The sequence below is a fragment of the Bombina bombina genome, chromosome 6 (assembly GCF_027579735.1).
Source record: "Bombina bombina isolate aBomBom1 chromosome 6, aBomBom1.pri, whole genome shotgun sequence".
NCBI classification, from domain to species: Eukaryota; Metazoa; Chordata; class Amphibia; order Anura; family Bombinatoridae; genus Bombina; species Bombina bombina.
Genome location: NC_069504.1, coordinates 1010515164 through 1010528650, shown reverse-complemented (window position 1 = coordinate 1010528650; position 13487 = coordinate 1010515164). Strand labels below are relative to the sequence as shown.

Here is a 13487-nt window from a genome sequence, read left to right as displayed (position 1 = left end):
GACCTCAAGGCCTGGTAAATTTTAGCTGGACATGTCCAGGGCCCGGTAGATTTATTTATATATATATATATATATATATATATATATATATATATATATATATATATATATATATATATATATATATATATATATATATATATATATATATATATATATATATATATATATATATATATATATACACACATACATATATACATACACACACACACACACACACACATATACACAGTGTGTATGTATATATGTATGTGTGTGTATATATATATATATATATATATATATATATATATATATATATATACATAAATCTACCGGGCCCTGGACATGTCCAGCTAAAATTTACCAGGCCTTGAGGTCACTTTGGTTGAGAACCACTGCTCTAAATCTCTTTGATCTGGCAAGATTCTAGACAATGCCACTCCAGTATTATGAGGCTCCTCAGGGATTATTTCAAATTTATTTTTATTTTATAAAAAAAGCAACTGTGAAAAAATGGAGGGTGCACAGGCTTATGTAATTTCCCCAAACATATATATATATATATAGTAAGCAGCAGGGATTTGCCCTATCAGTAACTAAGCAGTTCAGTGTGGGTTTAGTGGGGGCCCTGGAGTGTGGGGGGTCCTGCCGAGGGTCTGTCGCTGTGAGAGCCATGGAGTGTGAGGTCTGGCACTGGAGGTTGGGGGCCCTTTCTTTGGCCCTTAATGTTGGGGGTCCTGGCTCTGGAGGTTGATGGGCCTGTTGGGATTAGGGCAGGGAGGCTACCATGTTCATTTGCATACATTTGAATACATTTGGGTCAGTGTGAGACAGTTTTCCTGGGGCCTTGATTGGTCTCAGTCTGCCCCTGGTGTGCAGTGGGGTAAGAGTGTGCAGTGGGGGCATGACAGGTCAGGGCCCACCAGCAGGGCTATCACGGCCCGGTACTGGGCCACGGCCCGGCTGTTGAGAAACCAGGATTTAGAGAATCTGACCCTATGACTCAAGTTAAAATCTACAAACAAAACTGTTCACACATTGAAATTAAATAATGCACTAACGGGTAGATTATGAGTTGTGCGTTCGTCTTTTAAAGCTGAAAAAATGGTAATTTCAGAGTTAAAACAGCACCACAGCCATTACTTGTCTTGTCAGTATAGCTGTACCGCAAGCCTTTTAGCCTGTAACGCATCGTCATTCTGCACACGTAAAAATTATGTTTTTTTAATGGGACTTCCATAGCGCTGCCATTACAAGTTTTGCATTCTCTCTAAAAAAAAGCTTGCTTTACACCCTATAACGACAAGATCCGTACCGCCATCTGAGAGCAGTAGTTATGAGTTTTACGCTACAAAACTGTTACATAATACTCATAACTAAACTGTTACAAAGTACACTAAACACCCATAAACTGCCTATTAACCCCTAAGCTGAGCATATTAAACACTATTTTTAAGTTATTAACCCCTATTCAGCCGCTCCCAACATTGTCACCACTATAATAAACTTAACCCCTAAACCGCCGCCCTCCTACATCGTAAACACTATTTAAATATAATTAACCTCTAATCTGCCGTCCACCCACATCGCCCCCACTATACTAAAGTTATTAAGCCCTACACCGCCGCCACTATAATAAACCTATTAACCCCTAAATCGCAAGTCCCCCACAGCAAAATATACTATATTAAACTATTAACCCCTAAACCTAAAGCCCCCCTAACTTTATATTAAAATTACATTTTCCCTATCTTAAATTAAAACTTACCTGTCAAAGAAAAAAAACTGTTTAAACTAACAATTAAACTAATATAACTATTAAACTAGAATTAAAATAACTACCAATTAAACTATATTTACACATTAAAAAAATCCTAACACTACTCTAAAAATTACAAACTATCTAATTACAAAAAAATAACAAAAACTAAATTACAACGAAAACAAACGATGTTATCAAAAATAAAAAAAGAATTACACCTAAACTAATAGCCCTGTAAAAATAAAAAATCACACCCAAAATAAAAAAAAAACCCTAGCCTTCAATAAACTACCAATATCCCTTTAAAGGGCCTTTTGTAGGACATTGCCCTCCAACCAACCCCCCAAAATAGAAAAACCGAACTCTAACAAACAACCTAAGCTACCCATTGCCCTGAAAAGGGCATTTGTATAGGCATTGCCCTTAAAAGGGCATTTATCTCTTTTACATTGCCCTGAAAAGGGCATTTAGCTCTTTTATGAAAAGCCTAAACTAAAAATTAAAAGCCACCGAAAAAAATGTTTAGTTTTAAAAATCCTAACACTAACCCCCGAAGATCCACTCACAGTTGCTGAAGTCGCGCTTGAAGGATCTTCATCCCGGCGGCGCAGAGCGGGTCTATCCTGAAGATATCCGGTGTGGAGCATCCTCTTCATACGGTCGCCGCCGTATACTGAATCTTCAATGCAAGGGACACGATTCAAAATGGCGTCCCTTGCATTCCTATTGGCTGATTTTGATTTTGGAATTTCAAATCAGCCAATAGGATAAGAGCTACTAAAATCCTATTGGCTGTTCAAATAAGCCAATAGGATGAAAGCTACTGAAATTCTATTGGCTGATTTGAATTTTTTTATTTTTAAGATAGTTTTTATTTTGGGGGTGGGGGTTTGTAATGTTAGTGGGTCTTTGTAATTTTTTTTCAGGTAAAAGAGCTGTTTAATGGGACACTGAACCCAATTTTTTTTCTTTTGTGATTCAATTAGAGCATGACATTTTAAGCAACTTTCTAATTTACTCCTATTATCAAATTTTTTTCATTCTCTTGGTATCTTTATTTGAAATGCAAAAATGTAAGTTTAGATGCCGGCCCATTTTTGGTGAACAACCTGGGTTGTTCTTGCTGATTGGTGAATAAATTTATCCACCAATAAAAAAGTGCTGTCCAGATAAAGATAGCAAGAGAACGAAGAAAATTGATAATAGGAGTAAATTAGAAAGTTGCTTAAAATTGCATGCTCTATCTGAATAACAAAAGAAAAAATTTGGGTTCAGTATCCCTTTAACTTGGGGCAATGCCCTACAAAAGGCCTTTTTAAGGGCTATTGGTAGTTTATTCTAGATAAGGTTTTTTTATATTGGGGTGTTTTTTTTTTTTTTTTTTTTTTTAAAAATGGGTATTAGAATAGGAATAATATTTTTATTATTTTTGATCATTCGTTTTTTTTTATTTTGTGTAATGTTTTTATTTCGTTTAGGGTGGGTTTTTATTTTTAGATTAGGGCTTGGGTATTTCATAAAAGAGCTAAATGCCCATTTTTGTAATGTTAGGGTTTAGTGTAAGGCAGGTTAGGTTTTATTTCACAGGTAAGTTTGTATTTATTTTAACTAGGTAGTTAGTAAATAGTTAATAACTATTTACTAACTAGTCTACCTAGTTAAAATAAATACAAACTTACCTGTGAAATAAAAATAAAACATAAGCTAGCTACAATATAATTATTAGTTATATTGTAGCTAGCTTAGGTTTTATTTCACAGGTAAGTATGTATTTAGTTTTAAATAGGTATTATTTAGTTAATAATTGTAACTTGAATTTAGCACTATTTTAATTATGTTAAAGTTAGGGGGTGTTAGGGTTAGGTTTAGGGGTCAATAGTTTAATTTAGGTTGTTGCGATGTGGGGGGCTGGCGGTTTAGGGGTTTATAGGTTTATTTAGTGGTAGTGATGTGGGAGGCCAGAGGTTTAGGGGTTAATAACTTTTAGTTGTGGTAATGTCGGGGAGCGGCGGAATAGGGGTTAATAGATTTATTATAGTGTGGGCGATGTTGTTGTGCAGAGGAATAGGGGTTAATAACTTTAGTATAGTGGCGCCGATATTGGGAGCGGTGGATTAGAGGTTAATAACATTATGTAGGTGTTGGCGATGTTGGGGACGGCAGATTAGGGGTGTTTTAGCATTGGGTTTTATGTTAGGGTGTTAGGTTTAAACATAACTTTTTTTTTTTTTTTTTTTTTTTTTTTCCCCCCTTATAGACATCAATGGGGCTGCGTTACGGAGCTTTTTATTCTGTGATCTCAGGTGTTAGTTTTTTTTTTTATGACCCGCTCTCTCCCCATTGATGTCTATGGGGAAAGCGTGCACGAGCATGTAAAGACAGAGCTTGTATTTTGTGCGGTATGGAGCTCAACGCAACCATATTGTATGCACAAGCCGGCTGTTTTAAAACTTGATATAGGGGGTGAAATAACGCAACTTTTGTTGCATTCGTTAAATTCCCTATAGCGCGCATAACTCGTAATCTACATGATAGAGTTTTGTGAGGACAGTGTTTTGTAAGTACTTCTGTCTCAAGAAAAAAAAAATGCTTTCTGGAAAATCCTGGGAGGTATAGAGCCCTGGCTTTTAAAGGTCTCTTAATTAATAGATATCAGGCTTTTTTCTATTTCCTTAAATTTGTACTTAGCTTGTAAGTTTGATGTGCAAGATTTAAAGAGCTCTTCTCTCATGCAGTGTTTTTTACTTTATTTTCTTTTCCTTTTTAATAATGGATAGCCATTATAAGCAGATAAGTCATTTCATACACTGGAATCTTGTGTCTCACACACATACTTACATGTTTTCTGTCTTTACTAGGTGAATAATCTTTCAGAGCCGGCTCTAATATTCTTCAGAAGTTAAACATAAACATGTCAAAATTGAAACTTGTTATGCTGAGGCACGGGGAAGGCGCTTGGAATATAGAAAACCGATTTTGTAGTTGGGTTGACCAAAAGCTAAGTGCTGATGGGATTAAAGAAGCTAAAGCTTGTGGGAACCATTTAAAGTCCTTAGGGTTTAAGTTTGATCTTGTGTTTACTTCAATCTTGAGCCGCTCAATACAAACTGCTTGGATAGTATTAGAGGAGTTGGGTCAAGAGTGGGTTCCAATCCAGAGTTCGTGGCGACTGAATGAACGACATTACGGAGCCCTCATAGGCCTCAACAGAGCTGAGCTGGCTTTGAACCATGGAGAGCAGCAAGTGAAGATGTGGAGGCGAAGCTACGATGTAACACCACCTCCTATAGATGAAAGTCATCCTTATTATCAGACAATTCACACAGATCGTAGGTACTCCGTTTGTGACATTCAAAGGGAAAAGCTGCCAAAATCAGAGAGTTTGAAAGAAGTCCTTGAACGGCTTCTTCCCTTCTGGAATGAAGTTATTGCACCAGAAGTAAAGAAAGGGAAAAGTATTCTTATATCTGCTCATGGAAACAGTACACGGGCGTTACTAAAACATTTAGAAGGTATGTGTTTCTTTCATTTAATGTGTGACTTTTTTTTTGTTATCAGCCATGTATATCACACAATATAATCAATGTAATTTGTTTATATGTAGTATTGTATTCTTAGTTGAAAGCTAAACCTAGGAGGTTCTTATGCTAATTTCTTAGACCTTGAAGGCCGGCTCTAATCTAAATGCATTTTGACAGTTTTTCACCATTAGAGGGCGTTAGTTCATGTGTTTCATATAGATAACATTGAGCTCATGCACGTGAATTTACAGAGTGAGCACTGATTGGCTAAAATGCAAGCCTGTCAAAAGAACTGAAATAAGGGGGCAGTCTGCACCACTATAACTGTGTTGGTTATGTAACACTAGGAAATGGGTAATTAAGGGAATTCTGGTGTTGACTGTCCCTTTAATGGGATGTACTGATAAGAATAAAATGAAATACACTTAAAAGAATTATTTTACACTATAAATGTTTTCACTTCTGCTACATTTATAAACTATTACATTATTAGATGACTGAAAGATATGTTGTATGTAGAGAAACTATATACCCAATTAGCAGAAACTAGCAACAATGGCCATACTTAACATAAAGTACTAGTGATAAAATAATTTTTTTTTTTTTTGTTAGTTTCAGTTTAAAAACTATTGTAAACGAGAATAATATAAAATATAGCTTAAATTCACAATCTTCTAAGCTAACTTGAGTTTATGAAGATTTTTCCGCTTTGGTTTATTCTATTTTACTAATCATATGAACTTGTTAACAATTAAACTATTTTATAAGTCATTAAAAATGAAATAAATAAAATGTGGACATGTAAGTGATGGTTGGCTGAATGTAGTCACCAATAAGCAAGCACTATCCGGTGAACCTAGAATGGTCCGGCTGCTAAGCTTTACATTTCTGCTTTTTAAATAAAGATATCAAGAGAACAATTAAATAAATGATAATAGGAGTAAATTAGAAAGATGCTTAAAATTGCGTGCTCTATCTGAATCGTGAAAGAGAAACAATTTGGGTTTATTATCCCTTTAAGCATGGACACTGGGACAGACCTTGGTCCTTACTGGATGGGGGGCATGCCATTAAAAAGGTCTAGAGAGCCCCAAGACCATTTGTTTAAAGCCCAGAAACCTCTCTTTAAAATAAATATAAATGTTTTAGTAGCTAAGGCGATCACTGCGGTAACAGTGATCACCTGGCTTGAATAAACGTACATTTATTTGGATAGTGACTCATAGAAACCCCTATGTCCAGATCAAAGTTCTATACATATACTCAAAATCCCTTATTTATATGCGGAGAAACCCTTCATCTTTTGACTACAGAGTTTACAAACTTGTTTATTAAAATTGTAATAAAAATATGCTTTTGTGTTTTTTTTTTGTTTTTGTTTTACTTTTTTTTTTTTTGTAGATTTTATTATATATATATATATATATATATATATATATATATATATATATATATATATACATACAGTGAATATAAAAAGTCTACAAACCCATGTTAAATTGTCAGATTTCTGTGATGTAAAAAAATGAGACAAAGATAAATAATTTCAGAACTTTTTCCACCTTTAACCTATAAACTGTACAACTCAACTGAAAAACAAACGGAAATCTTTTAGGTAAAGGGAAATAAAAATAAAAAAATAAAATAATATGGTTGCATAAGTGTGAACACCCTTAAACTAATACTTTATTTAAGCACCTTTTGATTTTATTACAGAACTCAGTCTTTTTGGGTATGATTTTTTCAGCATGGCACATCTTGATTTGACAAGATTTGCCCACTCTTCTTTGCAAAAACACTCTAAATCTGTCGGAATGCGAGGGCATCTCCTTGCACAGCCCTCTTCAGATCACCCCACAGATTTTGAATTGGATTCAGGTCTGGGCTCTGGCTGGACCATCCCAAAACTTTAATCTTCTTCTGGTGAAGCCATTCCTTTCTTGATTTGGATGTATGCTTTGGTTCGTTGTCATGCTGAAAGATGAAGTTCCTCTTCATGTTCAGCTTTCTAGCAGAAGCCTGAAGGTTTTGTGCCAATATTGTCTGGTATTTGGAACTGTTCATTATTCCCTCTACCTTGACTAAGGCCCCAGTTTCAGCTGAAGAAAAACAGCCCCAAAGCATGATGCTGACACCACCATGCTTCACTGTGGGTATGGTGTTCTTTTGGTGATATGCAGTGTTGTTTTTGAGCCAAACATATCTTTTGGAATTATGGGCAAAAAGTTCAACTTTGGTTTCATCAGACCATAACACCTTTTCCCATATGCTTTTGGGAAACTTCAGATGTGTTTTTGCAAAATTTAGCCGGGCCTGGATGTTTTTTTTTTTTTTTGTAAGAAAAGGCTTCCGTCTTGCTACTCTACCCCATAGCCCAGACATATGAAGAATACGGGCGATTGTTGTCACATGCACCACACAGCCAGTACTTGCCAGATATTCCTGCAGCTCCTTTAATGTTGCTGTAGGCCTCTTGGCAGCCTCCCAGACCAGTTTTCTTCTCGTCTTTTCATCAATTTTGGAGGGACATCCTGTTCTTGGTAATGTCACTGTTGCATCATATTTTCTTCACTTGATGATGACTGTCTTCACTGTGTTCCATGGTATATCTAATGCCTTGGAAATTCTTTTGTACCCTTCTACTGACTGATACCTTTTATAAATGAGATCCCTCTGATGCTTTAGAAGCTCTCTGTGGACCATGGCTTTTGCTGTAGGATGCGACTAAGGCACTTTAAATGATGACAGGTGTGTACTGACTCCTATTTAACATGATTTTGAATGTGATTGCTCAATTCTAAACACAGCTACATCCCCAGTTATAAAAGGGTGTTCACACTTATGCAACCATATTATTTTAGGTTTTTGTTTTTATTTCCCTTTACCTAAATGATTTATCTTTGTCTCATTTCTTTACATCACAGAAACCTGACATTTTAACAGGGTGTGTAGACTTTTTATATCCACTGTGTGTGTGTGTGTGTGTATGTGTGTATATATATATATATATATATATATATATATATATATATATATATAACTTTTGAAAAAGCAATTTATTTGTCACTGCTCAGGCGAGATATTCTAAGAAGTCTCATCGGTATGACAAGGCCCTTTAAAACACACAAATTTTATCTTGAGAGATGTTTTATGTTGCTATGTAGTGTTCTTATGTGAAACAGAGATTACTAAATTACATTTAGAAGAATGGGCAGGTAAATGGAAAATGAGATTTAATACTGGAAAATGCAAGGTTCTACATTTTGGAAGTAAAAATAAGCAGGCAGTCTATTATTTAAATGGGACTAGACTTGGCAAAACAGAGGAGTAGTAATGGATAACAAGCTAAAGATGGGTGCGCAATGCAGGGCAGCGGCTTCAAAGGCTAATAAGATACTAGCATGTATTAAGAGGTATTGATGCTGGGGAGGAAAGCGTAATTCTGTCACTATATAAATCCCCGGTAAGACCTCGCCTTGAGTATGCAGTGCAGTTCTGGAGACCAATCTCAAAAAAAGATGTTGCAGTTTTGAAAAAGTTAAGAGAAGGTCCACAAAACTAATAATGGAAATTGAGAATTCAAGCTATGAGGAGAGGCTAGCTAAACTGGGTCTGTTTTCTCAACAAAAAAAAAAGTGCTTGAGAGGTGACGTGATTACTTTATATAAATATATTCAAGACCCATATACAGAGATGGCAGAAGCTCTGTTTATACCAAGAAATTTGTTTATGACAAGAGTTCACAATTTAAGGCTGGAGGAAATGAGATTTATTCTCCTGCAACATAAACATTTCTTCACTGTAAGAGCAATAAAATTGTAAAACTTACTACCAAAGGAGGTAGTAAATGTCAGTAACTTAGATATTTTTTAAAAATGGTTTAGATACATTTCTGTTTAGAAACTGAATTCAGGGATATGATTGCTTGTGTTCAATGGCTCCCTTTTTTAATGGGATTAATTTAAGCTCAACTAAATTTTTTTTGTGTGCAAGTTTATTAAGATTTGCATAGGTTGAACTCGAAGGATTTCTATTTTTTTTTTTTCAACCTCGTCTATTATGTTACTATGTAATACAATGTCTAAAAAAATCCCAAAGATTTTGTAGATATTATCTTAACATAATGATTTAGCTTTAGTCATTGTGTTCCAGAAAGTGTAGAGCTGCAGGCAGGATCATTTGTCAAAATCTCTTCCAACCAGCTGGCGCTAGGAGCTAATCCAACAGAGTCAGTATAACTTTAACTCCAGTGACCTTATCTGATAATACCTACTGCTTCTTTGGATATCGCGTCTGTGAAAAAACGAGAGATAAAACTTAAAATAGAAAGAGCAGGTCAGGAGAGTTGAGCTCATTCAGAAATAAAGGGATGGCTGGGTGTGTTAGACTGTAATAACTAGGTGTGAAGTAGGGAGGTTAACTGGATATAAACAACTTTAGAAATCATTAGATTAGATCAGTCTTTTTAAAGTCAGTGTCTTTGCTTAAAGGGACAGTCAACACCCAAAATAAACTTGCTTTAATCATTTACTTGCCACACGATTATGCCACACATCCTTGCTCCTATTCTGTAGTCCACACTGAATCGCTTTTTTTTCTTCCAAAAAGCCAACTGCCGTTCAGGGAAAAAAATGGAACCCAAACTCCTCCTACGTCTAGGTCATTTTGAAGCCGATCGTAACAGCAAATCGCATGAGTGTCGGCCATGACGACTCATGAACGTTCACGCCCAATTGCGCATGCTCTGTTATTAAGTATCGTCGCTAGCGGCCTCTTTATTCAAGGAGCACTAAATAAGATCCCCATCTCTTTCTGTATGAAAGAAAAAAGAAGTGACACTTTGCGACTGCGTTTTGCTAAACGCTCGTCATCAAGTTTGGCGAGTATGATAATATTTGAAACAAGCTCCGGGGAAGAAAACAATGGGAGGAGGAGTTATGGAGCCATTTTTTCTCTCAAAACGGATCAAATTCAATTTAAAAAAAAAAGATTTCAATGTGGACCACAGAATAGGAGCAAGGATGGCATAATCGTGTGGCAAGTAAATGATAAAAGCAAGTTTATTTTGGGTGTTGACTGTCCCTTTAAAGAACCACTTAATGCAGTAGAAGTGCATAATAAAAAGACAATGCAACAACACTGAATTTCAAATAAGCAGTAGATTTTTTTTTTTTTCTGGCAAACTTATTTTTTCTCCTATTTTCTGGCCCCCTGTATCATGTGACAGACAACAGCCAATCACAGGGGAAAAAAGAAATATTGGATACAACAATCATTCAAGAATACACATAAAGCACTCAATGCAGACACCTAGTTAAATTATAACTGTTGTTAATTGATCCCAGTGGGGTCCAAGGGAAGATTCGCTGAATATAATTTAAAACATAGCTTTTATTGAAAAGCCAAAAAACAGGAATTTAAAATACTGGGATGTGCAACTAAAATAAAAAGCTAGAGTGGATTGTGATTCTATTATATCGGAATGAGTACTAAAATAAAATATTAAATGTCTTATTAAAGACCACAATAAATGTATGAAAGTATCAGTGTGATTGGTGTAGACATGAGCTGAATACAATGCTTATTTTGACCTATGTGAAGTTGGCACCCCAAGTTTGTAAAAACTGAATTGAAATATACCATTAAAACGAACGTTTGTGCCGGTTTGGTTTAGGAGATATTGCACATTATTTTTTATGAAACCCCGCCCACTTTGCACCCCATGTTATTCAATTTTAAAAACAAATATACAATTTGTTTGTTTTTACGGCACAAATCAGCACAAACGAAGCACAAACATTTGTGCCGGTTTGGTTTAGGAGATATTTCGCTTTTTTTTTTTTTATGAAACCCTGCCCACTTTGCACCCCATGTCATGCAATTTTAAAAACAAATATACAATTTGTTTGTGCTGTATTTGTGCTGCAAAAACGAACGTTTGTGCCGGTTTGGTTTCAGAGATATAGCGCATTATATTTGCTGAAACTCCGCCCACTTTGCACCCCATGTTATGCAATTTTAAAAACAAATATACCATTTGTGCTGTATTTGTGCTGCAAAAACAAATGTTTGTGCCGTTTTGGTTTCGGAGATATAGCGCATTATTTTTTATGAAACCCCGCCCACTTTGCACCCCATGTTGTACAATTTTAAAAACAAATATACCATTTGTTTGTGCTGCAAAAATGAACGTTGTTACCAGTTTGGTTTCAGAGATATTACGCATTATTACGCACTGATTTGTGCTGCAAAAACAAACGTTTGTGCTGTTTTGGTTTCTGAGATATATAGCGCATTATTTTTTATGAAACCCCGCCCACTTTGCACTCCATGTTATTCCATTTTAAAAACAAACAAATATACCATTTTTTTGTGCTGTGTTTGTGCTGCAAATATGAACGTTTGTGCCGGTTTGGTTTCGGAGATATTAAGCATTATATTTGGTGAAACTCCACCCACTTTGCACCCCATGTTAAGCAATTTTGAAAACAAATATACCATTTGTTTGTGCTGCAAAAATGAACGTTTGTTCCGGTTTGATTTCAGAGATATTGCGCATTATGTGTACATGTACTCTTTGATTCAAAAGTATTATAACAAAAATGTTCATAAGTACAAATAGAATTATTCAACTTTGCGGTATACAAAAGAACAAATGTGACTTCCACACCAGAAAAAAAATATTTAAAAACATATGGGGGAGATTACATCCCTGGCAACTGGATAAAAACCTGTTTCAGTTTTCTATGCAGCACAGCAGTGTAGCTGCTCAGCGCAACAGTCTAGTTACGCTGAAACTAGTATGTTGCGCTGCGTAACTACACTGCTGCGCTGCATAGAAAACTAGTGAGACATTTTTTTCCCCATCGCCAGGAATGTAATGCCCCCCTAAATGTTTAAAAAAAAAAAAGACTAAAAAAAAAAGACTAAAAAAAAGTGACATATGAAAACTTGCTTGCGTGCTTTTAAGCGTTTAACTCTAAGCAAGTTAATATTGGGCTGTCTGTGGTTAACATGACATTACTGGTGATTATAATGGCAACAAAGAGGTTAAATTGGCTAAAGGTTTATTAGGCCTAATGGGGTTGAAGAGGGCTTTACTGCAATTTCCTTTTTCAATTCAGTAGTGGGTTTCTACTTATTCACTTTGCAGTTAAATTGCTTAAAGGGACACTGAACCTAATTTTTTTCTTTCATGATTCAGATAGATCATGACATTTTAAGCAACTTTCTAATTTACACCTATTATCAAATTTTCTTCATTCTCTTGGTATCTTTATTTGAAATGCAAGAATGTAAGTTTAGGTGCCGGTACATTTTTGGTGATACATTCATCCACCAATAAAAAAGTGCTATCTAGAGTTTTGAACCAAAAAAAGCTTACATGCCTTCTTTTTCAAAGAAAGATAGCAAGAAAACGAAGAAAAATTGATAATAGGAGTAAATTAGAAAGTTGCTTAAAATTGCATGCTCTATCTGAAACACGAAAGAAAAAATTTGGCTTCAGTGTCCCTTTAAGCTATGGTTTGGGATCCTTCCCATCCATTACTCTTCAATAACCCCATGTATGCCGTATAAAATGGTATGTTACCATGTTAATCCCTTAATGCCTAGGGCTGGATTTACATTTCGGGCACCCATAGGCACAGAGTGCACTATACAGAGCGCATCCCCCTTGTTTTCTGTTACCGGCGGCTTCCGTGGTGCCAATGAAATGCCTGCCTGTGCTGGACAGGCTTTTTTTTTTTTTTTTTTTTAATCAAAGATTTTTATTAAGGTATTTAGAATAACAATAGTCATATATAAACAACAAAACAAGTTATTTCAAGATGAGTCTAACAGACAACAGTAATAAATCATGATAAACTCTCTGAGAGCGAGTATATCCCAGGGCATTATTAGCATGCCCCGAATATATACATGATAAGATTTGCTTTGATACCTTATTTTATTTTTTAACTGAATGTTAGTGAAGTACCTCTTTAGTATAGCATTCTGTCCTTTGGTATGATACTTTCATCTGACATATGTAGAATAAGGAATCTTACTGAGAGGTACCTTTTTCCCCCTAGTCTAGTCTAAAGGCCACTCATGAACCTATCACTAATGGCTTATGTCGCTAGAGGAAATTATAATGATACATAGCCACTTACTGGCATGATTTATAAACATAGCTGGAAAAAAAAGTGCGGATTAATACTGCGTAAGACATTCACTAT

At 35.5% G+C, this 13487-nt stretch overlaps 1 protein-coding gene across 1 annotated transcript in view; it reads left to right on the top strand.

The window, feature by feature from the left end:
* BPGM (bisphosphoglycerate mutase) overlaps window positions 1-13487 on the top strand; it is a 135270-nt gene that overhangs the window by 18550 nt on the left and 103233 nt on the right. Inside the window, exon 2 of the mRNA XM_053718726.1 lies at window positions 4606-5259. Coding sequence (XP_053574701.1) covers window positions 4659-5259 — 601 coding nt within the window. The 5' untranslated portion in view covers window positions 4606-4658. The remainder of the gene's footprint in view (window positions 1-4605; window positions 5260-13487) is intronic.